General features: G+C 55.1%; 2 protein-coding genes across 2 annotated transcripts; both read right to left on the reverse strand.

Annotated features, from left to right (window-relative positions):
- Positions 1-1893: 1893 nt before the first annotated feature.
- LOC102461765 (solute carrier family 22 member 6-B) lies at positions 1894-13285 on the reverse strand. Its single transcript, XM_075939164.2, has 10 exons — positions 12804-13285; positions 10498-10601; positions 10064-10218; positions 9508-9676; positions 9078-9201; positions 8718-8836; positions 7553-7770; positions 7002-7110; positions 6165-6368; positions 1894-5747 (listed from the first exon to the last, which is right to left on the reverse strand). The coding sequence occupies exons 1-10, from the start codon at positions 13173-13175 to the stop codon at positions 5675-5677; spliced, it is 1647 nt and encodes a 548-aa protein (XP_075795279.1). The 5' UTR covers positions 13176-13285; the 3' UTR covers positions 1894-5674.
- Positions 13286-18015: 4730 nt separating this feature from the next.
- LOC112543612 (solute carrier family 22 member 6-like) lies at positions 18016-26779 on the reverse strand. Its single transcript, XM_025178187.3, has 10 exons — positions 26265-26779; positions 25835-25938; positions 23706-23860; positions 23045-23213; positions 22604-22727; positions 20573-20682; positions 19678-19892; positions 18888-18996; positions 18369-18572; positions 18016-18229 (listed from the first exon to the last, which is right to left on the reverse strand). Exons 1-10 carry the CDS (start codon positions 26634-26636, stop codon positions 18157-18159), a joined length of 1635 nt encoding a protein of 544 aa, XP_025033972.2. The 5' UTR covers positions 26637-26779; the 3' UTR covers positions 18016-18156.
- Between the last annotated feature and the right edge of the window lie 481 nt (positions 26780-27260).

Genomic DNA, 27260 nt, shown 5'->3' on the forward strand with positions numbered 1-27260 from the left:
TTGATAATCACCCCTTTAGTCCAATCCTCCGGTATGCAGGCTTCTGTCCAAACTGTTCTGAAAAGTGGTTCCAGTATTCCAGCTGCTGTCTCTGGGTCTATTTTGAAAAGTTCTGCATTCAAGTTGTCCTTTAATATAGGGGTAGATGTGTGAAATTCTATGGCCTGTGATACAGAAGAGGTCAAACTAGATGCTCTAAAGGTCTTTTTAGACTTACACTCTGTGAAATTGAAACTAAACCTACCAAAAATTCCACAACCAGAACAAAGATCTTTGGCCAGCCAGAGAACTGCCTACATTTTTATTTGATTTTCTCTGCCATGTGCTTACTGGCTGTTTGTCCCATCTCTTCATTTTGCTTCATGCTAAGCTTGTCTCTTACCTCTTCTTCCTGCCCTATACCTCACCATCCTTTTCTATACCTTTCTTCCCATTTAGCCTCTTCCCTCCTAAATTAACCCCCCAAATCATTAAAACAACATGCTATTTGCTGCCATCATATAGATTTTTCTGCGTGTGTAGGATACCCCTTCCCCTGCCTGTGTTTGTCTGATCTGAGATTGTAATCTTTTAGGGGCAGAGTCTATGTTTGTGCACGTGAAGCAGCACACCAACACCATGGACAGGGGACTGTGTAGGTCAGGCAGGGTCTGCCACACTGTGACATGGACGCCGGGGAAGAGGAGGGTGCTGCTGTGGCCCTACCAGGCTGCAGCACCTGTACAGGTGTGAGATTGCTCCAACTGGGCCAAGCACCAGTTAACTGGTTACCCCGGTAAGCATGCCAGTAAGGCAATGCTTACTGGTTAACAAGTTAAACCTTTACATCCCCAGATGCTGTGGCATCTTATAGTCTCTTCAATTTCTTCAGGCAGCTGCCAATGGGGTCCCATTCTTGTCTGGTCCTTGGCTGGCACTATCATACTAACGTTAAGGAACCACAACTAGAATCATGCTGCATTATAATGTCACTATGTTACAATGTGATATCGTAGCACTGTATTTTGATATCACAGTACAGCATTGTCATGTAATTACATTGCTTTGTGGTTTTCTAGAACTGTATTATGATGTCATTGTGTGATACTGTGATAGCATCATGCTAGCTGTGTTGTGATTGTAGTGTGCTTCCTCGTGGTGTCATAGCGCTGTATTGTGATATCACTGGGTCACATGCTGAGATCACATGATTAGCTGTGTTGTGATGTCATAGTGCTGCATTGTGTTGTTACAATGTTATTGCACCCAGGAAAATGTCACCAACTAGCCTGGATAAAACTCAGTGAGCTATTGTCAAAACACCACCCAATTGCACCAAAATCCCTTCCTGGCAAGGCTGTGTCTAGACTGGCATGATTTTCCAGAAATGCTTTTAACGGAAAACTTTTCCGTTAAAAGCATTTTTGTAAAAAAGCATCTAGATTGGCACGGACGCTTTTCCGCAAAAACACTTTTTGCAGAAAAGCGTCCGTGCCAATCTAGATGTGCTTTTCCGCAAAAAAGCCCCTATCGCGAAAATGGCGATCGGGGCTTTTTTGCGGAAAACAAATCTGAGCTGTCTGCACTGGCCCTTTTGCCTGAACGGGAGCAGCATAGTATTTCCGCAAGAAGCACTGATTTCTTACAGTAGGAAGTCAGTGCTTTTGCGGAAATTCAAGGGGCCAGTGTAGACAGCTGGCAAGTTTTTCCGGAAAAGCAGCTGATTTTCCGGAAAAACTGGCCAGTCTAGACATAGCCGCAGTGTTTTGGAAATACCATCCTGGCAGCACATGCAGAGTGCCCCCGCTGTGGCACAGCATTGCATACTGGTGTCCTTATGCTGCTACAGCATCGAGTATAACAACATCATGACAACCCCCAGAAAGCAGTATGACACATGGATAGGATGCTGTTAAGGATGTAAACTCTCATGTAAATTGTTATATGGTTAAATTATAAGTTTAACTGGTTAACTGCCCACCATGCCATGGGCAGGAGGGCACTGTAGCAGTTCCCCACCTGCAGTGCAGTGGGCCCTGATGGGCTGGAGCACCTTCTATGGCGCGGTGTGGAGGGCCCAGCTAGGCTGGAGCACCCACACAGGTGGAGGGCTGCTCCGACCAGGCCAGAAGCCGGTGAACCAGTTATCCTGGTAAGCATGCCAATAAGGCAATGCTTACCAATTAACTGGTTAATCAGTTAAACCATTACATCCCTAAATGCTATGGCATCTTATAATGTCCTCAAATTCTCCTGGCAGTTGCCAAAACCCCACAACCCAAATCTTCCACACAAAAAAGCAAGATCATGGAGAATCCACGGAGGGCAGCAGCTTTGGCTGTGGTGAGACAATTCCTTGCCTGTACTTGTTCTGTGTTTGTACAACTCCTAGCACAATTGGGAGCTGATCTGCAGTTGCCACACCTAGCTCTACTTCAGTGCAGAGAACAAATAACAATCATAATTTTATTTTCTAACCATAATAATCTTACGATCTGTCTACCACCAACAGGCAACTCTGCGGGCTCACAAAATCAGTGGCCAGAAAGGAACAATCAAGCCTGTCCTAGGTCTCAGCCAACACTGGCCACCCCAGGGGTGGATCTGGCTCCTGCATTTGGAAAGCAGGATAAGGGACCCGCTGAAGGCAGGGAAGTGGGGATGGGTTCTGAGTGTCTTAGGGGATAGGACATTCGCCTGGGGAGCACTGTCTGGATTATGGGGTAATTTGGAAAACCAAATGAGCCCAGTTTCCACTAAAATAAGGTCAATTTGATGCAGCAGGCTGAGGAAACTCTGTGGTGCAACTTGCTGCTGCTTAGGAAAATCAGAGTCAGTAATATGATATTGTCCTTTCTTATCAGGTGTACAGCTTGGCCTCCAGCAGCAACGAAATACTAATGTACAGCACCTAGCACCTTGGAGCCCTGGCCCATGAGTGGGGCTCCTAGGCTTAGCTGAAATGCAAATCCCAAATATCAATGCTAACTTCTGAACACACACACCTGTTGTGAGAGTGTGAGCTGTGACCCAGCAATCAAAGGGCATCAGCACTGAATGGCTGTCTTTCGTGGAAGCAGTGGGGTAGCTAACAGCAGGGCCAAGGGGAATCATTCTTCCCAGAAGCCTGAACTCACAGCTGCATCTGATCCAGAGGAGCAGAGACTGTGCTTCTCCCAGCCACGGCGTGGCACAGACAAAAAGCCCAAAAGGAGCACTTGCCTCCACAAAGAGCTGGGGCTAAACTCAGGCCCTGGGAGTGGGCCTGAGGTGAGAAAGAGGGGATGGAGGTGCAAGAGTTCAGTGTTTTCCATAGATCTGTAACTCTACTATCCGAGAAGAAAGTGCATGTGTGCACCTGTGTCCCTGCTGCCCCCAGCAGGAGGGGATGAGCCCTGCTTTGTGTGCAAGTGCACACAGAGACTACATACAAAATTCCTTTGCTAAGTCCACGCTTCCTTGCTTTACTGCTGAATTATCGCTGAATGCTCAACTAGGAAAACGAAGGATCCCACAGCTAGGTAGACTCCAAGGGGGATATATATAAGCAGCCTGGGGCACTGCTCCAGGATCTCTCGGCAGTTGAGATCTCACTGCTCAAGAAGTGTGTCAGGCCTGGGGTATATCATTGGGAGGCTCAGCATAGGGACAGGGATCAGTCACTGCCCAGACACCGGGGGCTGAGCAGTATGTGTGGATCCAGCAGTTGAAGCCCAACACAACAAACCAGTGCCTGTTCAGAAACCAGGACTGGACCAGTTTGTGACCCCAGGGTGTTAGTAGGTGGCTGTCCCAGCTGTCTGCTTCACATAGCAAACATGCTGCATAAGGGCCGTACTAACTCCAGTTCTGAACCACTGTTCTCAGTATTAATTCAGGAAGAAGAGCATCCTATTGATTCCTCAGCATGGGTTCCAGTGGATTGATATTGTGTGGCAGGGGGAGTGTCACCAGATGGCGCTGTCACACATAGCCTCACAAGTAATTTTTTCTCCAGCTTTCAGTCTTTGAGGCTACACTATATTGTTTTTGGTTTTGTGATTCACCAAAATTCTTTTCAGATGTGCTTCAGCAATAGAATTCACTCTTTGCTTTTTAATTCACGTCAATTGTGGGGGGGCAAACTAGCTCTCTGGGAACTGGGGATGGATGTTTGGGTGGAGTTTACAGAAAGAATGGATTGTCTGTCGTGCTGTTTGTGTCCACCTCTGCTCTAAGACCGGTGCATATAATGCAGCAGATAAACAAGCTACATTAAGAAAATATCCACTTAATGCATCTCTCTTACTTCTTCTCTGATAGGAAACCAATTTACAAGGTTCTGACACCAGCTATGGCAGATGGACGGCAATATGAAATAGATGCTTTACAACAGAGGTCACATAAAAGGCTTTCCATGCAAAACCCTTCCTTGCAAAGGGGACTTTCTGTTCAGCTAATGGATATGGAGGAAGGTTAACTAGACAGAATAAAATACCATCACATTAACTTGTGCAAAGCAATTTGATTCAGAGTCCAGTCTACCAATTCTGCCCCTGTATTCTCTGATCCCTGATGCAAATCAATTGTGAAAAGCACTGCATGTGGGTCAGTTCCATGGTTGTATTGGACTCCTGCCGGAAAGAGTTATACACCGCAGCTCTCTAAGACTACGTCTGGACAGCGGCGCTATTTCAGGATACCGGAAGTATAGCTATTCCACGTCTTTAAACACGCCCATTATTTCAAAATAGATTTTGAAATAATGGGCATGCTATTCCAGCGTCCCTGTAACCCTCATTCCGTAAGGGTCGAGGGACGTTTCAGAATAGCACATCATTTTGAAATTAGATAAAAATAAGATACACAATGGCTGCGTCTAGATTGGCATGATTTTCCGGAAATGCTTTTAACGAAAAAGTTTTCCGTTAAAAGCATTTTCGGAACAGAGCGTCTAGATTGGCACGGATGCTTTTCCGCAAAAAGTGCTTTTGTGGAAAAGCATCCATGGCCAATCTAGACGCGCTTTTCCGCAAAAAAGCCCCGATTGCCATTTTCACGATTGGGGCTTTTGTGCGGAAAACAAATCTGAGCTGTCTATACTGGCCCTTTTGTGCAAAAGCTTTGCATAAAAGGGACTTTTGCCTGAATGGGAGCAGCATAGTATTTCCACAAGAAGCACTGATTTCTTACAATAGGAAGTCAGTGCTTTTGCGGAAATTCAAGCAGCCAGTGTAGACAGCTGGCAAGTTTTTCCGGAAAAGCAGCTGATTTTCCGGAAAAACTGGCCAGTCTAGACACAGCCAATTTGTGTAGTTCAAATTGCATAGCATTTTGACCTATGTGTGCAGTGTAGATGCACCCTAAGAATTTAAGTAATCTGAGTGAGAAGAAATGTCTTCCATCCTAATCCTGTGACAAATGAACACCAAAGAACTAAAAATCCAAGCTGGAGAATCCCAGATAAAAGGGACCCTTTCAAAAATTTGCATGTGTGATAAAGAGCTGGTTGTCTGACTCTATCTCTGTTATGGGGCTAGTATCTAAGCCTCTCAACAGATTTATCCCCATAACCTCCACAGGGCAGGGACTCATCTTTAGCCCACTTTACAAATGGGGTAATTGAGTGCTGAGCAATGAAGAGACACAAGCCCAGGTCACAGAGGGAGCCAGGATTTGAACTCAGGTCTCCAGAGTCCCAGCCCAGTGCCTCTGTTTAGAATTTGGTTTTCTTGGTTTCTCTGGCTTCTTTCTTCAGTTCTTCTTTCTTGCTCTTTTTCTTTCTTGCTCTAAAAACAAAGAGAGAAGAGAAGAACAAAAGCACCTAACAGCTGGATCGTTAAAAAGAACAATTAATAATTAATGACACTTTGTTCTTTCATCCTAGGCGTTTTAAAAGCTTTACACAGCAGTCCTTCTATTCATCCATCCCCATATACACCTAGGCTAGCTATCCATCCATCCCCATGCCAGCACATCCCTAGCCATCACAAATGCCACAGCTCTCTATCTGTCCATCCGTCCATCCCCATACACATCCCTCTATCCACCCACACTCTACATCCATCTAGCACACATTCACACACTTCTGTCTGTACACACACACACACACACATTCATGTTTGCACACATACAGTCATGCTGAGATCCACATAGTCCACCCTATGCCCAGCCCCCCGTCCTCACACAGTGCCCAGTGTACCCACCTCTCCTCTACCTGCACCATCGTGTCAGCTAGTGGAACCCCCAAGGTCTCTGGTAAGCAATTGACCAGGATGCCAGCTGTGATGGGCACTGCCCCAAACAGGACATGGGGCAGAAAGGAAACAAAGGCCTGGGTCATCTGCACCATGGGGGCTGCCACTGCTCCCAGCCGAGCCATCATGTTAGTGACCCCCAGCCCTGTCTGCCTGTGGAGATAAGGAGGCCACCGAGAAGTAAGCAATCCCATGAAGGCTGTGCATTTTATACACATGAGAATATGGCCTGGTTTGCATATTTATAAATATGCAATTGATTATTTGCATAATCCCTTGCAGTCAATTCATTAATTCCCACTCCAGATCCATCAGTTCTCAGCTCCATCTCCTCACTGGATGGATGAATACCTCACTGATCCCCTCCCTCCATCAAGATTCACCCCCGCCACAGCTGCAGGGGCTCCCCCAATGGGCCTCTGAAACAGCCGCTTGGGACTTCAGGAGGGGGAAACTGAAAACAGGAGTGTCCCAGCCAAATGGGGATGCTCCACATGATCTGCCCCACTGTGTCCAGAGGGCGCAGATGAGGGGAGCTCAGCCGTGTCCCAGCGGAGGAGGGACTGGAATGTGTAGCTGAATGAGGGGGAATCCCAGGGAGGAACATCTTGGACCTGAGCAATGGACTCAGGCTGGGCCTCAGGGCATCAACCCTCCCCACAAGTGGGGTATTAGATTGACCATCGCCGGTCACTAGAACCCAGGAGGCCTGGCTGCCAGCCCCTCTCCCTTTGCTTCTGACAGTGCTGCCCCTACTGATGCAGTCCAGCAGATGGCGCCACTCACCTGATGATGGTGGGGTAGAGCTCCGCGGTGTACAGGTAGGAGCAGCTGGAGCAGGAGGAGAAAAGCCCTTTTCCCAGGACAGTCAGGGTGAGAAGCAGCACCTCCATGTCTAGGGCAGCGAGGGGAGGAGGATCCAGAAAGCATCAGGCTGAGAAGAGCCACCCCCCCATCCATGCGTTGTAGCCTCTTTTGCTCTGGGGTGTCTGTCACTAACTCCGAGATGCAGCATTAGGCGATAGGCAGCCCAGAAACAGCCTGCTAGGGCTGCATGGATGGGGCACTGGTCACTTACCAATCCCCCGAGCCACTTGTAGGGCTAGAATCTTGGTTACTGGCTGAACCTCCCTCCCTTCCCGAAAGCCACCCCAGCTCACCACACTTTCCACCCCACCACTAGCTCAATTTCCTGCACAGCGGGGAGAATGGGATACCAGGGGGTGGGGGCTTCGGGCTGGCCAGGCCTAGGGTCTGATCTGTGTGGAGCTCCGCGCTGGTGAAGCCCAAGGCAGCAGGGAAGGCTATGCCATCTTGGCAGAAGGCTCTGACCTCACCCTGTGACACTGGGATGCTGGCTAGGATGAAGAGTCCCCCCAGGGACAGGCAGGTGGCCAGTGTGAGCCGGCGCCCCAGGCGGTTGGTGGCCACAGCCACCAGCATGCGGAAGGGTATGTCCACAGCCCCAAAGATCAGCTGCACCAGGAAGATGCTGATGCCCGTGAAGCGCTGCAGGTCCAGGGCCAGGTGGTAGAAAGAGAAGCTATTGGCGAACCTGCCAGGTGGAAGGAAGAGAACTAGGGGGAGGGGTTCACAGATGGAGAAAATCTGGCTGTCTCCCTGCCCCATTCCTGCCTGCCTGCCTGCCTGCCTGTCTCTCCCTCCCTCATTAGTCTGTCTTCCCTTCATGCTGGTCTTTCCCTCTCCTCTGGTCTGTCTAGTTTTCCCTTCCAGTTTCTGTTTGTTTCTGTCTCCAGTTGTGCTGTGGGGATGTGGTGGAGACCTTCCTGTTCACATGGCAGGACCCCACAGGGTTTTGGTGTCACCCACATTTACTTCTAGACACAAGCGCCTCATGGTAGCACCTAGTAGGTGCACTGCTCCCTCTGTGCCCCTACCAACATTTTGATTGCTAAATGGGGTGCTGCCACATCCCTGTTCGGCCCTCCCTGCACCCCTTCCTTTGCCTATGCATCTAGGGTTTTCTCTCCTAACTGAAGAAACTTCCCACTCTGTGACTAACCCAGCCACTAGGGGCCACTCAGCAAAGCTGAGACTCCCTCATACCTTCTCTTAGCTTAAATCAGAGTTGTGATGATAAACACCCTGTTCCCATACTGACCATGGAATCCTCTAGGGGGTTAAGCAGAATGGGGACTAGAACTCCTCCTAAATATCTGATCCCCAGGGGAAGCTCTCCTCCTTGACTAGCCATTTTTACCATGATTTCTGACACCTGGCTGCCCCTAAGCCACACCCCCTGCCCTTTCTTTGCCCCTAAGCCTCTCTTCCTGCCATTTGAGACCAGGGGAATCCCCCACTTCAATCAGCAGTATAGAGGATCTGACACACAGCTGCCCCAAAGTCTTGCCCCCTGGTGCTTGAGCTCGAGGGGAACTTCACTCAACAGGGGACAGTGGTGCCACCACCCTCCCTAGTTAGTTTAAGGCACTAGTATTATTAGCCTGGGGGGTACTGATGGGGGCAAGGGGAGCTCCTTACCAGACCAGCATGAGGCAGCAGGTGACCACACGCATGGGCACGGTCCGGAACAGCTCCAGGGCAGAGCGCCGGGAGGGCCCCGAGCTCTCTTCCTCCTGCTGCATCTCCAGCCTCAGTGCCTGGGGAGGGAGAGAAGTTGTGACCTAAGAGCAGGGTGGAGAAATCACTCCCCCTTCTACAGAGGGGAAGATGGGCAGAGCCAGGGAGAGAGAACCTTGGGACCTGGCACCTATCCCCCTCCCCATCTCCAATCATGAGACCCTACTCCCCTCTCACAGACAGAGATAAAATCCAGGAGTTTTGACTTCCAGTTCCCTCTTCTCTAGCCACTAAACCCCTCGGGGTACCTGTGCACCTCACCTCCAGAGAGATGCCCTCCCCATCCAGCTTCTTGCCGTTGATCCAGGCTACCCGCCGCAGGTTCCTCAGTGCTATCTCAAGCCTGCGGTTGACGATGAGCCAGCGTGCAGACTCTGGGATCCACCTGGGCACGGGAGGATTGGACCACGGCTTAGAGAGACCAGAGGACCTGGTGCCTGCTGAAGACTGGGCACCCACATCGCCAGGGCAATGGAGCTGGGATTCCGTGCTTCCCTGGTAGTTGGTGTGTCAGGGGAACAGGGCTGCAGGGCCTCCTTTGTGCCAGGCAACAGGCTATCGCTGCCATGCAGCGTGAGCCCCCTCTGGGTTCCCAGACACAGGGCCTGAGCCTATAATGTCACCCCAGCCTGGATCCATGGCTGCCTGTGGATGTGTGGTGCCCCTGCCCTTTGGGCCCAAGGGCACCTACCAGCTGTAGAAGAAGAAGAGGAAGAAGGGCACGGAGGATGCCAGCTGGAGCTGGCGCCAGTCACGGATGGCGTATGCCAGTCCAGCCAGGAACATTTGGCCCAGAGTCAGGCTGCAGGAGAGGATGGCAGCCACCATGGCCCGGAACTGAGTTGGGATCCACTCCATGGCTGGGGACAATGGATAGGGTGAGACATGGCATCCTCCAACCTCACCTGCCTGCCCAACCTTGGAGAGTGGGGCTCAACCCCCACCCTCTGCTCTGGGTGGGACAGTGGGGGGAGAGCTGCCCCCCATGCACCAGCACATAGAGCCTGCCCCATGAGTCCCCTGTACCACCAAGGCCCCGTACACACTGGCCTCCCCACACAACTTCCCTCACATTCCTCCTCCAACACAGCCTGCCAAAATCCCCACAGCCCCCATCACAGCTCCCCTGCCCGCTGCCCACACCTCCAGAGCCCTAGGCCTCATAAACACCCCCCCCCCTTGCACACAATCACTCTGCCCCCAATCTCACACTCAGCCCTCCGTGCCTGCCCCCCCCCCCCACTCACTCAGGCTGATGCCATTGAGGGTGAAGCCAGAGGTGCCCATGCCGCTGAAGAAGCGGAAGGTGCAGTAGGCTGCCAGGTTGGGGGCGAAGGCGGCGCTGGTGCCCATCACACCCACCTGCAGCAGGGACCAGAGCAGCAGTGTCCGGCGCCCCAGCCTGCCAGAGGGGAAACAACACCAGAGAAAGGGGGGATACTAGGCTGGATGGGCCCAGGGGGCTGATGCTGGATGGGGGGAATACCCGGGTGGATGGGCTCAGTGGTCTGATCCTGGGGAAGAGGGGAGATACCAGGGTGGATGGGTCCATCGGGTGGTTGCGGGGGATATCACGCTGGATGGGCCCAGGCCATGGGGCTGATGGAGGGAGGATGCAAAGCTAGATGGGCCTGTGGGGTAATTGAGGAGGGCAGGGAGAGGGGAATATTGTTTTACTCACCTGTCTGCCAGGCCTCCATAGACCAGTGCTCCCAGCAGCACCCCTGCCATGTAGATGGACTGGGCAAAATCTTTGAGGGCATGTCGGGCACAGACCAGATGCCACTAGGGAAGATTGGAGAGAGGGGTGTGAACCCAGGGTGCCCCACGGCACCCTGCACTGCTGGGCTAAGGCTGAATGCATAATCAGCTGGGCTCCAGCGGCACAGCTGGCACAGAGGGTCAGGAACCACACCTATGTCTCCTGCGCCCACCTGAGCTACGTGAGTCCCAGCTAGTATCTGTCCCCTGGCAGCATCTGGAGCCAGGGCCCTACTGCGAGAGGCATATGTGCAGCTGAGCCTCACACATCAGTCTGTGCCCATGCCTGTGCCTGTAAGGGACCCCAACTGCACCGTGCCCAGCTGAGCCAAACCCATCCCACCTAAGCCCCATCTGAGCACAGCTCTGATCACCAAACCCCCAGCACCCTCCTGTGCCAGCCAAAGACACAGATAGGCTCTGAGTGCCTGTCGTGTCCCTACCCAATTTGGTACTGTGCCATCTGAGCTCACCTGTACCCAGCTAGGCCCGTTCAGAGCCCACCTGTGCCATCCCAGAGGCCCACTGCTGTCCATCCCCACCAGCCGCTCCCATGACTGCTTGAGCCCTGTGACCCCCACATCTTGGGCCCAAGCCTGCCACACCCATATCCTTCAAGTGCCCTCTGTCCCATCTATGCCTTGCTGATTCCACGTCACTCCTTTGTACCACCCACTGCTGCCTGACAAAGCCCTTATCCCCTTTCTTTTGGCCAGGACCTGATGCAGAGATTCCAGAACAGGATCCCCCCCAGCTCTGGGGTCTGGAATGACAGGTGGGGCCTGGAAAAAGGGGGTCATAGTTTTTTCCAAGCAGGTTACTGTGTAACCCAGCTGGGCACAGGGCAGCTGGCAGCACAACATGTTCCAGATGAGTGAAGAGGAGAAGAAACTGGCACCAGATCCATGCCAAGGAAAACACTAGATCTGCCATCCATTATCCCAGCTCTTAGAGGGAGGCTCAGGCCAAATTTCTGCCACAGCAGGCCCCTCTGGGCTGGCAGGACAGACACAGAGGTACAAGCCCATGGGCAGCGCCAGGAGGGGTGATACCAAGGTAGAGATGCCATGTTTTGGGGCAGGATACCAAGCTCCCACCCTTTGTGTGGTGATTGGCCAGTGTCTACCCTATAGACAGGGACTGAGACTAGGGGCTGCCCTGTTAGAGCTGCTCCTCCGCCCCCCTGTTCCCTGCAGCACAATTCCTCCTAGCACTGTGCTGGGGTACTGGACTCAGCACTGCCTGCGAGGGGGGAGTGCCCCCTCACCGAGTTCCTGGACACAAAGTCTCTCTGCGGGCCAGCACCAATTCAGGTGCTGAGTCACTCCCTCCCTTCTCTCTGAATCAGCACAATCAGCATGCACCCCATGGGAAATGCAGCCCCTACAGAACCCCCCGCCCCCACGTGACTCCCCAGAGAAGCTGGGCACTCCTTCAAGGTCTCCAGCCAACTACTTAACCACATGGGTATTGCTCAGGTGATGAAATCTGTGAAGGGGCATTGCAGGTCACCATGGTGCTTGGCCAACAAGGCAGCCTCCATGCTAGCTCCTCCCACCTCCAGTTGGCTTGGACACGCTACTCCATGTCACCCCCTGGCTGGCACTGACTGTGCAGTCAATGCAAGGGCTCCTTCTAGTATGTCAGGACAGAGCTGAGGTCCCTGGACCACCAGTCTGTGAGCACCCACCCTTTGCTCCAAGCCCTGCCAGGTCACAGCCTTGGTCCAAATGATGGATCAGCCATGGATCAGATCATAGCTACAGCAGAGACATCTCCTCCAAGTAGCTCTACAGGGACACAGCAACCACAAAGCCCAAGCTATCTGTCATCAATATAAGGCATGGCCAGCCAAGTGCCTTAAGCAGAGTGGAGGATTTCCAGGACATGAAGCTAAGCCACAGTTTGAGCTTGTTAGACAAAGCTTTGCCACCAAACTGATCTAACAGTCCCCTATATCAAGCATGGCTTGTATGTCCCCAAGAGAAAGGAGAGACAGACACACCATGTAGTCTAGTAGGCACCTTGTTGTGCCAGTCTGATGCATGAAACAGTCTCAGACACTATGGGTGACAGCACAAACCCGAGAGGGAGGGGTGCGTGAGAGGGGGGTGGATGGGGACACAGATGGGTGGGTAGGTGGAAGGAGAGATAACCAGCCCATGATGTTGCCACAGATCCAAGTGCTCGCTCCCCTGGAACAATCCCTCACACTCCCCTCTGTACCTCAGTGATGATGGTAGAGCTGAAGATGCTCTTGTCATATGCCCAGCCATCCAGGCAGGACTCAGTGGTGTTGGTGCTATTGGGGGCCAGGAGCTGCCACTGTGGGGTGCTGAACTGCAAGCACCTCTCTGGCTCCTGGTTGCTGTCCATAGGAACGTAGAACTTCAGCAGATCTCCAGTCACCTCCGTAGTGTCATTGGCTCCCGCTGGGATGTGGCACCAGTGCCTGGGAACAGCAGCTGTGAAGTTCTGCAGGAAGTTATGAGAGGCTGCCATGAGGAGTGGGAGGGAGACCAGGGTGACAAGGAGGGTTTGGAAGAAGCCCATGCCTTGCTCCTTCTCCAGATGGACTCCAGAGGCCGTGGAGGCCATGGGGAAACCTTCCTGACTACCTGGGTAGTCTGCTTTTCCAGAGCCCCTGGCACATACAGCAATCAATCTATCTGCTCTGCCCTATGGTAGCCTGGCCTTCGGACCAAGTAAATCTTTGACCAGCATTCAAAGCAGAGTCAGGTGGGAAGCTGAGGACTTGGAGGAAGTGAGCAAGGGAACAAGGTCCAGCAGAAGACTTACATCTCAGAAGCATTACTCATCTACTAAAGTACTGGGCAGCAAGTGGCCAGGTCAAGAAATGCGACGCAACACTGACAGAGGCTGAATTGGCCAATGGTGGAGCTGGGGTAGTTGTTAGTCATGGGCTTAAGGCTGTGACCCAGGAAGGACACCCAGTGAGGGGCTCCTGGGAGTCGTGTAAAAGCCAGGTCCCTCCCAGAGAGCAGGGAGAGCTGAGTCCCCCATGTGCATGCCCAGCCGCTGCGGCCAGGAGCGGGTTAGAATATCATTAAAATTGATGGATGCTGTGAGAGACAGTAAAGGAGAACAAGGCCTTGTGGCGGCTGCCACCCCTCTCTCACAGCAGGTGGACAAAGCGACGGCCTCCGAGTGCTGTCTGGCTGGAGGCAGGGGGTAGTATATGCAACTGAGATAAGCCCAGGCAGAACCAGAGAGACCATGAGGATGGAGACCTGATGTAGAGCAAGCAGCCATCTGGAAGCCCAGTGCTGCCCTAGGAGAATCCTACAGAGAGGCCCCAGGCAGGGCTGAGTGAAGCTTCGACCCAGGAACACGGACACTGTTTCCTCTTCCTGTGATTCCTCTGGGCTCAGGAAAACAGGGCTTGGTACATTCTGAGTGAACGAATGAGACACGTCCATAGACCCGACTCCAGTGGCAACTTCCCCTCTCAGCTGGACCAACGTACCACACCCCAAAGCCTCAGCTAGTCGCTTCGGTCCAAAGGGGTCACAGCACAGAAATGTGTGCACACAGAGTCACGTGCCTGCACACACGCACAGACACAGACACAAATGCACGTGCACATAATGTATACACCTAAATGTGTGTGTGCACATGTAACCCACATACCTAGTGTGGTTCACTGTCCCATGTAGTGGCACTTAGACCACTTATAGCAACAGATAAGAACAAGGGAGCTCTACAGCCTAAGCTTTTAGCTCAAAGGGTACAGGATCCTACACTAAGCTCCAGAGATCCCAGGTTCAAATCTGCCTAGTGGCGGTTACACACACACATGTTCACATGGATACTCATGCACAGACACCTGGACACAGGCACTCACATATATGTGCATGCACCATGGATACACCTAAATGTGCATATGCACACAAGCGCACATACACAAACAGAGCCGCAGGCAATTTCCAACTGCTGTTCTTGGCTTACTACAGGCTCATTCCCCCTTGTCTGAACAGGGAGGGAGGGGGTTAAGCTCTAGGGCTGAGATCCAAGGAGATACTCTGAGAGGGGCTGCTGCGAGCACAAAGGCAGCCCCTACCCCTGGGGTTGGCATGCGGCAAAACCCCCAGAGTCCCTGGCCTACAGTTCTCTCCCTGCCTCAGGGAGCAGCAATTTCGACGTCCTTCTCCGGGCCTGGGCCTGTGGGGGAGTAACAACAAATTCGACAGGGAGGGAATTCCCAGGATGGGCCATGAGGGCTAAAGCGCAGGTGGTGGGGGAGGCTGACTCTGCCCAACAGCACCTGCCTTAAGAATTTCAAGCACTTTATCATTGAGCTAAAATCCTGCAGGGAGCTGATGCATTTCAAGTTGTCAGGGAAAGCTGTCGTGGGTGTATGAGTGTGGGTGCAACTGTGTGTGTGTGTGTGGTGATCATGGCTGGGGTGAGGAGGATATGGTGCTTGTGAGCTTATTTGCATGGGGTGGTCATGTCTAAGCACATGTGCATGTGTGTGCACATGTGCACAGGGCTTGTTTGTGGTAGTTGCTGACAGGTTTGTGCATGTGGGGCACATGCATGTCATGGTCATGTGTGAAAGATGATTTTTGTGTGTGCACATGTGTTTGTGTGTGCATGCATGTAGTGGTGATGACCGTGTGTGTGCTCCCATGACCGTTGTATGCTTTTGCCAGGGTGCAGCTAGTGGCAGTGTGCCTGTGCTTTGATTGCATATGGTGTGGTTGTGTCTGCCTGCATGGGAGCGCACTACGTACAGAGATCTGCATGCACTGTCAGAGGGACACAGGGATGCTCACTCTCCTGCCCCAGCCTGGAACATGCCAGTGCTGGTCACTAGCATTTTGCAGACAGTGGCTTGAGACATGAGCCCTGCAGCGTGCAAGGAATGCATCGCAAAAGAGGCCATTCATTCGGTGTTTTCCACTGGAGACTGCTTACCCCCAGGCCTGATTTGCAGGGGGAAGCTGCTATTCATAGAGGTAGCTGGGAATCCCGCCCGTGATGAAGGCCCAACACTGGGGTGTGCATTATTACTAGTATCATGGGCATGGCTAAAGACCCCAGCTGAGCTCAGGACCCCTGTGGAGTGGGCTCAGCACTGACCCAAAGATAGTCCCAGCCCTGAAGGGCTGTCAATCCAAACAAAGAGTGGGAGGGGAAACTGAGGCACTGAGCAGAGAAGGTCCTGCCCAAGGTCAGTGGCAGAGCCAGGGACAGATCCCAGGAGCCCTGCCTCCCTAGCCAGTAGGCCAAGCTGCCTTTCAACTGACATCAATGACTCAGCCCCACTCACCATGAGGCTGGGGAACAGGGTAGTTGGTTTCTGAGACCTCACATCAGTGACTCCTTTTATTCAAGGTGTTGCCCTACCACCCAGCCCTCATGCTGCTGACCAGCGGGGGTTCTCTTCCTGTGTGGCAGGCCACAGTGGCTTCCCTTCTGTCTGGGCTCCTCTCTGCTTCACAGCTTGGTACTCAGCTGGCCATGACTTTTCCAGAGGGCAGCCCTGGCAGGGGGGCAGTGTGGTCTCTCTGTGGGCAGGGAGCCCCTCCAGGATTCCCAAGAGGGATCAGGGCCAGGAATGCCCCCACAGCCACCAACCCTGGGAGGGCAGGGATGGTGGTAGTATAGAAACCTGACCTGCCCCACCAAACCAGACTCTGCTGCTCCCCCAGTAGGGTGGGGGGGGGCACCGGGGAGAGAGAGCTGCAGTGCACAGGGGGCAGCAAGCCTGACCGTGCCCCGAGGAGGGTGGCAGAGCCCCAGCCAAGTTCCGCATGGCCCCTGCTGGGGCGCAGGCAGCAGTTTAAAAATGCCGAGGTCCGGGAGCGGCTACTTGGCACTTCTGACCCAGCCACCCTTCCCCTCCCAGCAGCAGCGGCTCCTGTAACAAGCTGTTGCCTGCACAAGAGGAGGAGGCAGCTGCGTGGCACCAGAAGCCCCGTGGGACAGGGCAGTCCTGCGGGGTGAGGAGGGGGCCGCGCAGTGGTGGGGCAGCTACAGTGGGTGGTGGACTGGCCAGAGAAGCACGCCGCCAGAAGCCTGTCCCTGCTGGCACAGCTCCAATGGGAGCGGCCCACAGGCTCTCCAGGGAATAGGGGAGTAGAATTTTCTCGCGGAACCCTTAGTTTCACTTTGCGGAACCTCAGGCTTCCACAGAACACCATGTGGGAAACACTGCCCTAGAGGGCCTAGTGGGCTACTACAGCACTGGGGTAACAGGAGGCTGTTCATACCACCACAGCCTCCCCCTTCTGCTAGAAGCCAGCACTTGATGCAGCCTCTGTAGTATGTGGAAGTTGCTATGCACATTGTCCCCAGTAGTCTTGTGGGATCCTGCCTGCTTCTGATCCCCATCACAGTCTCTTGGAGAGAGTGTGGTGCAGCATGGGAAATGCAACCCATCCAGGGAGCCCAGCCTAGGGAGAACAGGCACATGAAGCACCCAAACTATAAAACCGCAATGATGCACCAGCTATTCCCAAGATGCACAGCCCTCCCATCTACAAAATGGGGATGTAGTCTGGCCAGGGACCCATCTCATAGAGAAGGCAGGTGCAGGAGTCAGCCAAACTGCATTTCAGAATAAAATACATTGTTTTTCCCCAAAAAGAACATTTTCTGGAGGGAAAAACATGCCCTTGCCCCTATTTCCAGAGGAGCGCCAGCCCTGACTCCATGTGGTGGTTGGGGTCCAGGGATCAGGGACCTGGAGCCAGAGGAACTTCTCAGTGCAGCTGGTTTATTTACAAAATGTACAGAAGGCCACAGGACCAAGAGCAGAAAATCTCACCTAGGCACCCCGCCCCACACACACATATCCTTATCCCTGCTCCCTGGGGGCTTGGACGCCACACATGGCCCCATTGGTGACTGTTATAGTTTGGATTCGGTTACCACACCTCCTGCATAGCTTGTCTGAGCAGTCTAGCTGCTCCCCAAACACTTGCACCTAGTGGTGAGCCACCGATGCTTTCAGAGCTCCCAGGCTTTCTTCCCACTTTGCCCCAAAGATCTGACGATCATCAGTTTGGCCTCAGGATCCAATCCAAGCCCAGCTTGGTGCTGACGCATCAGCAGGTGTGAAATCTGTTGGCAGGGTCTCAGTCCGCAGCAGGACATGAACCAGTGTCCCATGAGCCACCCCTGAGTACTCCTCCTTCCGGAGAGAATCATTTTAGGAGGATGGGTGTCAGGCCAATATGCACCACCAGAGGGAGCCAGTTCACAGCCCAAGCAGGCTAGAGGGAGGGGCAGGTGTCAGGCCAAAATACACCACAGAGGAGAGCCATTACAGTCACATCTGGCAAAGTTGTTTGGGGGAGTGTATCCCTGTTCTCTCCATGTCTCACAGGCTCCCTGTGTGCGAGGCGCAGGGCCCGTCATTAGCGGACAGCTCAGTGGCACAACTTGGTGCCCCCCGCCCACCGTTTGCCCTGTCTCTTTAAGGGGGCTGAGCCCTAAGTTGCAAAGGGAGCAGCAGGTGGCTTCCCCCTCCATGATGGCCCTTTGGTGCAGCCTGCACCTGTGCACCGAGGGCCCAAGGCTGGAGGTCTTGGGGGGCAGGGAAGGCTGCTCAGATCCTGGTTGAGTGGACAATGTGATCCATGTTCTCCTCAACAGGCGCCTCCTCACCTTTCCGCCTTGCTCTGGAACCAGAGAGAGAGGGAATGAAAAGGGCTGCAGGGGCAGGTGGGAAGGGATTGACGGGGAAGGAACAGAGGTTTACGGGGGAGGGGAATATGAAAGGGCAACGGGGGACGTGCGCCACCAGCCCGAGTGTCTCACCTGGCCTCCACCTCTTCTATGCTGTCCAGCAGGGGGACGTTGTGCATCTCTGGCAGGAAGCAGGCAGCGACGCCGGAAACGATGGGAGCCACCCCGAATATCACCAGCGGCAGGAAAGGAAATTGCTGCCCGGCCACCAGCACCACTGGGGCCACCATGCCAGCCAGACGAGCCACCACGGTGGTGAAGCCAGTGCCTGTCTGCCTGCCAGTAACAGCGTATTGTGAGAGACTTGTAATAATAACAGGATGACCCGCATGGAGAAGGGGCCACCTCTAGGATGGAGCACAGAGGCTGTTGTGACAGGGAGCTCTTTCCTGGCACTGAGGCAGCCACCTCTGGGGTGGAGCGAGGGGATGTTTATACTGGGATCCCTCACTTGGCTCTGAGATGCAGCTGCCCGTGGAATGGAGCACAGAGGCTGCCTATACAAGGATCCCTCACTCAGTACTGTAATGCAGCCATCTCTGGGGTGGGGCGAAGGGGCTGTTTATTCAATCACAGAGATGTGGATTTTACCTGACAGCAGTTGGAAAGAGCTCTCCTCCATACAGATAGGAGCAGACGGAGGAGGCAGCCAAGCATCCTTTTCCCAGCACCACAAGAGTCAGTCGCACCATCAGCATCTCTGGGGAGAGAAGGGATGGGGATGGAGAACTGGCCTTCTCTCAGGTCACAAAGCCCCGTGCAGGTTTTCCTCACTATAGCCCCACATCACAGCTGCCATGTGAGCCGTAAAAAATATCAGTGCAGCATTTCACATGGGGAAAACTGAGGCATAAGACTGCACAAGGAGAATGACTTGTCCAAAGCAGTGGCAGAGCAATGAATAGACTCTTGGACAGTGTTTCTTAAAGCGTGTTCTGCGGCACACCGGTGTGCCGTGAGACAGTCGGAGGTGTGCCGCAGAGAACAGAGTTCAAAATGGCCGCCCTTAAAAGGTCAATGTCTTTTTTTTTTTTTTTGTTCAACCCTTGGTGTTCCGCATAAAATAAATTATTGTTTGGTGTTCCTCGGTCTTCAAAAGTTTAAGAAACACTGCTCTAGGAGCTCTGACCCCCAGCTGCCCACCCTGTTCCAATCACCAGACCCCATTGCCCTTCCAGAACAGGGCCTAGAACCCAGGAGTCCTGGCTCCCAGCTCTGCCCTCTTACCCTAACCATCTCGCCTGAAGGTCATGGGATGGGAGACGTGGCAGAGCCATGTCACGAGGGCCTCCTCCACTTCCCAGCTCAGAGGACCTACCTGACACCCATCACTACTGGAGGTTGAGTAGGCTGAGAATGTGGCTCCCAGAGGGCTCCTTACCTCTGGGCACAGGGATGTTCCCCAGCAGGAAGGTGCCAGCCAGGATGAGGGAGCTGGCCTGGACAGCTCGGCGCCCAAAGTAGCTCAGTGCCAGGGCACAGGCCATCTTGGCCAGGATGTCAATGGCTCCAAAGAACGTCTGCACCAAGAAGATGTCCAGGCCAAAGGCCTGCAAATCCATGGAGAGCCCAAAGTAGGCCAAGTTGGTGGAGAAGCTGCAGGGCAGAGGGGAGGTGGATCAGGGGCAATGTCCTCTCTAATTTTTCCAGCTATGCGCAGAATAAATTTTGGCATGTGCACCAAGGCATGTGAGGATGTGCACCACCAGTAGGAACACAGGCTGCTGGCTACCGGCATTGTGGGCACTCTGCTAATCAGCTGGGCAGCATTTGAATCCCTCGAGTGGCCGCCCAAGTGCTCAGCTTACAGGGAACACTAGTCATGGCATCAGGCAGGAGTCACAGGTGGTATGGAGAGCTCAGCGAGGCTGTGACAGCTGGGAAGTGGGGGAGGCCTTTGTGATATGTGTCCATCCTCCAAGGTACATTTGTGTCCTCTCCCTCCTCCAACCCCGTCCATCCTCATAGATGTGTCCCTCTGTTCCTCCATCCTCTCCTTAGATCCAGGCAGATGTGTCTGTGTCCATGTATCCTCATTACTAAATCCTAGACATTCAACTATATGTCCCTCCCTCCCCCTCTGGCTCGCCCATGGATCCTCTTTTCCTTATCTATCTACCACCAGAGCTGCTCTTTTAGCCTGTTGCAGCCTTCCCCTTCCACCCGCACCCACCACTATCTGGCCGTCCCCCAATAGGTGCCCTTATCCCTTGTGTACAAATGGCTCCGGCGCTGGAGACTCTGAGCCCCAGGCTGGCTGGGCAGAGAGCCCTTACCTGACACTCATAAGGCAGCAGGTGATGCGTCTCATGGCCGGCGTGCGGAACAGGTCCAGGCAAGAGCAAGTGCCTTTCTTGGGTGGGCTGCCCCCCACTCTCTCCAGCACCTAGGAGACAGCAGGTGGCTCAGCAGGGCCCCAGGGGAGGAGGAGGCAGGACACAGACTCGATCCTTCGCTTGGCCCCAGGGCTGTGGGGGTGCTGCCTGCACCAAGCTGGCCCAGCCCAGGGCCTTCCCAGCCCCAAAGCCCCATCCCCCATCTCACACCCAGTAGGGACAGGAGCCTTGTAGGGCTGAGACTGAGGGCAGGAGCTCAGCATGACACCCGAACATGGCTTCTGCCCTTGGCATCTGCCCTGGAAGCCTGGGCATTGGGTAACAGGGAGAGGGGGTAACATGGTGGGAGGGAAATCTGAACAACAGATTGAGGGATGGATGGGTATTTGGCGAGAGAGAGAGGGATGGGTGTGTGGGGAGAGAGAGGGACAGGTGTGGGGGAGGAAAGGGAGGGATGGGTGTGGGGAGGAAGGAGGGACAGATGTGTGAGAAGAGGGATGGACGGGTGTGTGGAAAGAAGAAGAGATGGGCAGTGGGGGGAAGCATGGGTATGTGGGGAAAGGGAGGGACAAGTGTGTAGGGGGAGGGAAGCATGGGTGTGTGAGGAGAGGCAGGGACAGGTGTGTGGGGGGAGGGAAGGACAGGTGTATGGGGGAGGGATAAGTGTGTGGGGAGAGGGAGGGATGGGTGTGTGGGGGAAGGGAGGGAGGGTGTGTAGGGGGAGAGAAGGACAGGTATGTGGCTGGGAGGGAGCAATGGGGAGGAGGGAGGGATGAGTGTGTGAAGAGGGGGAGGGACGCATGTGTGACGAGAGGGAGGGACAGGTGTGGGGGGGAAGAAAGGGAGGGTGTGGGGGGGAGGATATGTGAGGAGAGGAAGGCATGGGTGTGTAGAAGGAGGGATGGGTCCGAGGAAAGAGGAGGAGATGGGGGTGTGAGGAGAGGGAGGGATGGGTGTGTGGGGGGAGGGAAGGGTGTGTGAGGAGAGGAAAGGACGGGTGTGTGGGGAGAGGGAGGGATGGGTGTGTGGGGGGAGGGATGGGTCCGAGGAAAGAGGGGGGATGGATGCGTGAGGAGAGGCAGGGACGGGGATGTGAGGAGAGGCAGGGATGGGGGTGTGAGGAGAGGGAGGGATGGGAGTGTGGGGGAGGGAAGGGTGAGTGTGTGAGGAGAGGGAAAGAGGGGTGTGTGGGGAAATGGAGGGATGGGTGTGTGGGGGGAGGGATGGGTCCGAGGAAAGAGGGGGGATGGGTGCATGAGGAGAGGCAGGGATGGGGGTGTGAGGAGAGGCAGGGACGGGGATGTGAGGAGAGGCAGGGACGGGGGTGTGAAGAGAGGGAGGGATGGGTGTGGGGGGGGAGGGATGGGTCTGAGGAAAGAGGGGGGGATGGGTGCATGAGGAGAGGCAGAGATGGGGGTGTGGAGAGAGGGAGGGGTGGGTGTGGGGGGGGAGGGATGGGTTCGAGGAAAGAGGGGGGGATGGGTGCGTGAGGAGAGGCAGGGACAGGGGTGTGAAGAGATGGAGGGATAGGAGTGTGGGGGGAGGGATGGGTCCAAGGAAAGAGGGGGATGGGTGCGTGAGGAGAGGCAGAGATGGGGGTGTGGGGAGAGGGAGGGATGGGTGTGTGGGGGGAGGGATGGGTCCGAGGAAAGAGGGGGGATGAGTGCGGGAGGAGAGGCAGGGACGGGGGTGTGAAGAGAGGGAGGGATGGGTTTGGGGGGGGAGGGATGGGTCTGAGGAAAGAGGGGGGGATGGGTGCGTGAGGAGAGGCAGAGATGGGGGTGTGGAGAGAGGGAGGGACGGGGGTGTGGGGAGAGCCAAGAATCTACCGAATGGGGCAAGGAGATGGGCCAGGTGCCAACACACTGGGGAGTGGGGCTCCCCAAGTATCCCCCTCCCCCTTCCTAAGGCCAGCTGGGTGCCAGGGCTGGGACATGCTGTGACCCCTGGGGTCAAAGGGCACTGTCTCACCTCCAGGGAGAGGCTGTTCCTACCCAGCTGTTTCCCATTGATGCGGGCCACCCGTTGCAGAGTGCTCAGCGCCATCGCAGGCCTGTGGTTGACGAGGAGCCAGCGCGCAGACTCTGGGATCCACCTGGAGAGGGGAGAGCCAGGACTCCACTCAGACATGGCTGATCGGGGGGCAGGGGGGGTTAGCACTTTGCTCTCGTTTCTTCAGCCCCATTTTATGGAGGAGGCATAGGGGGATGTAATTTGCCCCCAGCAATGTCATAGAGTTAAGCAGTGGCAGGGCTGGGGGGACAGAACACGGCCCTCTTCCCAGCTCTTACCACTAGACCCCACACCCTCCCAAAGCAGGGAGTAGAGCCCAGGGGTCCTGGGCCCCAGCCCCCTGCCCTCACCACAAGACCTCCCTCCTCTCCAAAGTCCTTCTGGGGATGGGGAACTCACCAGATGCAGAGGAAGAAGACGAAGAAAGGGGTGGAAATGGCCAGCTGCAGCCAGCGCCAATCCCGGATGCCGTAGGCCAGGCCGGCCAGTACCACCTGGCCTGCCGTGCTGCAGTAACTCAGCCATGTCACCACCAAGGCGCGGGACTTGGTGGGGACCCATTCCAGACCTGGGCAGGGGCAGAGGGATGGAACATCTAGCTGGGGGGTGACTCTTGAGCCCTTTCTTCAGACCAAGCTCCCACCATGGCTATCACTCGTGGGCCTCATCCCAGGCCTGCCTTGAGGAAGGGCAGTTCATTTCTGTGTCCCTTTCAGGCCCTGACTTGAGCCTCCCACAATTAGGGCCAGATGAGATTCCTGCTAGGAACTGGGCTGAGAGAGGCCCAGCAAACTCCTTGCACACTATGCAATAAGACACTGGATGGGGAAGGTCCCTGGGCAGCATTAACCTGGATTAGAGTTGGTCCCATACCCCATTCCCCACCCTCTTGAGCCAGCCAGTCCTCCCACTCTGGGGCCAGATTGGAGCGGTGCCCAGTGGAGCTGAAAGGGCCCATATCCTATTCCCCATTAGCCAGCTGCCCTGGGGCTGCATTGTAGCTGGTGCCCCTAGAGGGGAAAGGCCCAGGACCCATTCTCCCTGCCCTGGGGATACTCACTGAGGCAGATGTAGTTGAGGAGGAAGCCTGACAGGCCAACCCCGCTCAGCAGGCGGAAAGCGCAGTAGGTGAGGAAGTTTGACGAGAAAGCAGCACCAGTTCCCATGACAGCCACCAACAGCAGAGAACCTAGCAGGACGACCCGCCGCCCAAACCTGCATCACAGAGGGGAGGGTCCACAGTAAGACCCCAGAGGGAGCGACGTGGGTCTCACAGGACAGATTGTTCACCTGTGGTGCTCACTGCCACAGGAAACTGCAGCATGTGGTCAGGCATCTCTGATTGTCTGACGTAGGTAACTGACAGCTGAGAATTACTGATCAACAGCAACTGCCTCGGATCACTGGTCATTCCTGGTTAATAACTGATCATCAAAAAAAGTGACCAGCACTTGGTCACTGATCATCGATAGCTAGTAAACTTGTAACCGACCGAGCTTGGCTGTACACTCAGTTCCCTAGCATTTCTTGCTCTGTCTGCAGCTTTGAATGCTGCATCTGGTCCAGTTCAGACTATCAGGGAATGTGCAAGACACCAATGGCTAAAATGCTAAGGGGATGTTGGGCACAACTGATGAAGAGAAATGGAGGGTATCCAGAGATCCAGCAGCATTTCAGCAGAGCCCCAGCCTCAAGCACCTCCACAATTGTCTTGATCAAAATACCAGCTGAGGGCACTAAATAATGCCCTAGCACAGGGGTGCTCATACTTCATTGCACTGAGACCCTCTCTGACAACAAAATGACCCAAGGAGGAGGGACCAAAGCCTGAACCTGTCCAAGCCCTGCCACCCCAGGCGGGAGGTGGGGGGGAGCATAACCGAAGCACAAGACCCTCCACTCCGGGTGTGGAGCCTTATAGCCTGAGCCCCGCTGCCCAGGGCTTCAGCACCAGACGGTGGGACCTAGGCTTAAGTCCAGGCTTGAGAAAGTCTAACACTAGCTCTGGCAACCCCATTCAAAGGGAGGCGCGACCCACTTTGGGATCGCAATCCACACTTCGAGAACCTCTGCCCAGCAGCATGCCAACACCCCCTCTCAGCTCTGCCCATCCTCCGCACAGGGTGTAACTGTGGGGGGCATGGCCTGAATGACAGCTCCTGGATAAGTAACAATGAGGAAAGGGGAAATAGCGAACATGGGAGAAAGGAAGTGAGCCCACAGCCCCTAGCACTGGGGGAGAGTGAGTGACCCTGGCATGAGGGAAGCAGGGGCTTGCAGTGAGTCCCTGAACTAGAGGGGCTAGGAGGGTAACGCAGAGGGGGCTGTGCATGGGATGGAGGGATGCCCTGTGTGTACAAGTGCTGGGCCAACAGAAGCAGAAAAGTATGGGACCCCTTGTTTCCTTGCTAACACCTGTTGGCTGAGGGCTGAGCATCAAGCCATGAGCTGGGACTGCACCACAACCCATGGTTAACAGGCGGCGCTGCAGAGCCGAGCTGCAATAACCAGCTAGTAACAAGTGAGGAGTAACTGCTCGGCCCAGTGTCAATGGAATGACGGAGCAGGACCATGCATCTGAGCCAGGGAAGCAGAGGCTGAGGGGGGCACGGGCTGGATGGGCCCAGTGATCTGATCCAGGTTGCAGGGGGATACCAGTCTGGAAGGGCACATTGGTCTAATCCTGGGGGAGAGATAACAGGCTAAATGGGCCCATTGGTCTGAGCCAGGGCAGAAGGGAGAGGGGATCTGAGCCAGGCTGGATGCACCAGGGGGTTGTTAGGTCCAGCCCCACCCCCCAGCACCAGAGGCGTAGTGAGGGTGTTATGCTCCTGGGTGCAAAGGCAGAATTTGCACTTCCCCCCACCACCATGTAGGGGGGCTCTAAACCTGGCGCACAGCTGAGCCCGACCCTGGGAGGAAGGGCGAAGCTGGTACCGCATCTTCCTCCATCCCCTCCAGTTTGGAGCTGGGCCCCTGAACACACGAACCCGCCAGCGGAGATGGAGGAGGGTTGGGCTGGGGGTGGAGAGGTGAGGAGGCTCCAGCCGGTGGGCAGAAGAGGAGCAGGCGAGCTGAGGAATAGCAGGGTGGTGGAGGGGGACTAAATTGGCGCCCCCCCCTAGCATGGCACCTGGGGGCAACTGCCCCTCCCCACCCCCCGTTGCTATGCCACTGCCCAGCACCCACCTGTCTGAGAAGATGCCGAAGAGGAGGGCTCCAAGCAGCACCCCTGCCATGAACAGCGTCTGCGCCAGTGCTGGGAGGGGGCCCAGATCACACACCAGATCCCACTAGCAGACAGACAGACAGTAAGATATAGGTCATGATACCCCCAGGGGGCCCCTCGTAATTAGCAGCTTGGTCTGGGGGACTGGAACTCCATAGCCACCCATCCCCCAGCACTCAACTGTCCCCCACATCCTCCTCTGGCCTCCCCATCTGCTCCCCACTCTTCTGTACTCCCAGTTCCTCCCCTCTTCATCCCTCACTTCCACTGCCCCTCTCTCTCTACTGTATCCCCTCCCCTAAGTGCATCCTTCATGTCTTCTCCTCCATCCCTGCCCCCAGCAGGGCTCTGACGCAGGGCAGCAGGGAGGAAGGGGATTCCCAGCTATACCTCCGTGACGATGGTGGAGGAGAAGGTGCTGTGATCGTAGTACCACCCGTCCTGGCAGGGCTCTGTCTCTCCTGCTCTGCCCAGCGAGCTGTTGAGTCTTGGATGCTGCCCAGGGGTGCCTGCCAAGCGCCAGCACCGCGCCGAGTGCAGAGCCAGGAAGATCCCCTCATGAGCTGCAGTGGTGTTGCCCACCCAGCTGGCGTTGGCGCCTGGTGGCAGGGGGCGGCACTGGTGTTCAGGGGAGGCAGCACTGAAGTTCTGCACCAGGTTGTGGCTGGCGATGAGGAGGGCAGGCGCGGTGAGCAGCAGGACACAGAGGAGCTGGAAGGGACCTGCACTGCCCACCTTCTCCAGGAGGTCACCAAAGGCCATAGCTGGGACAGCAGTGGTGGGGGAAATGGATCTGGGGCTCCTCCTGGGGTGACTGCAGGGAGAGACTGGCGCCTCAAGGGAGAGATGGGCACAGGCACCTGCAGGGAGAGATGAGCATAGATGCCCTTAAGGAGCAGCTCTTCCCTGCTCCTGGCTGGCTGCTTTATATAGCCAGCGAGGGGAAGGTAGAGAGGGGGGTTAACGATTGACTCCTGCCATGTTATGTAGCAACCAAGGGTGCCTCCCCTTCCTCCTCACAGTGAGGGGCAGCTGCTCACAAGGAGGAAGGAAACATGGAGGCAGGAGGAAATGGGCACTGGAGACGGGGAACTGGGCTCCAGGGCTGGGGCTGAGGAGAGAGGGCTGGCTGCCAGACTGGGCAGCTCCACTGGGGCCTGGGCACTGACCCTACCCCAGACACTGGAGAGCAGATATTGGTGCTGGCTCTGCCCATGGTACTGAGGCAAGACGCTGGCACTGCCCCAGCAGTGGCTCATCCCCCAGCAAGCTGGCACTAGCCACAGACCAGTCAAGAGTGTTGCTGGTGATGCAGAGTGAGAGAATTCTGGGGTGACTTGCCACCCATCCCTCCTGGGTTGAGGAGGGCTCCTTGGACAATGTGCC

The sequence above is a fragment of the Pelodiscus sinensis genome, chromosome 11 (assembly GCF_052426305.1).
Source record: "Pelodiscus sinensis isolate ZL-2025 chromosome 11, ASM5242630v1, whole genome shotgun sequence".
Taxonomy (NCBI): Eukaryota; Metazoa; Chordata; order Testudines; family Trionychidae; genus Pelodiscus; species Pelodiscus sinensis.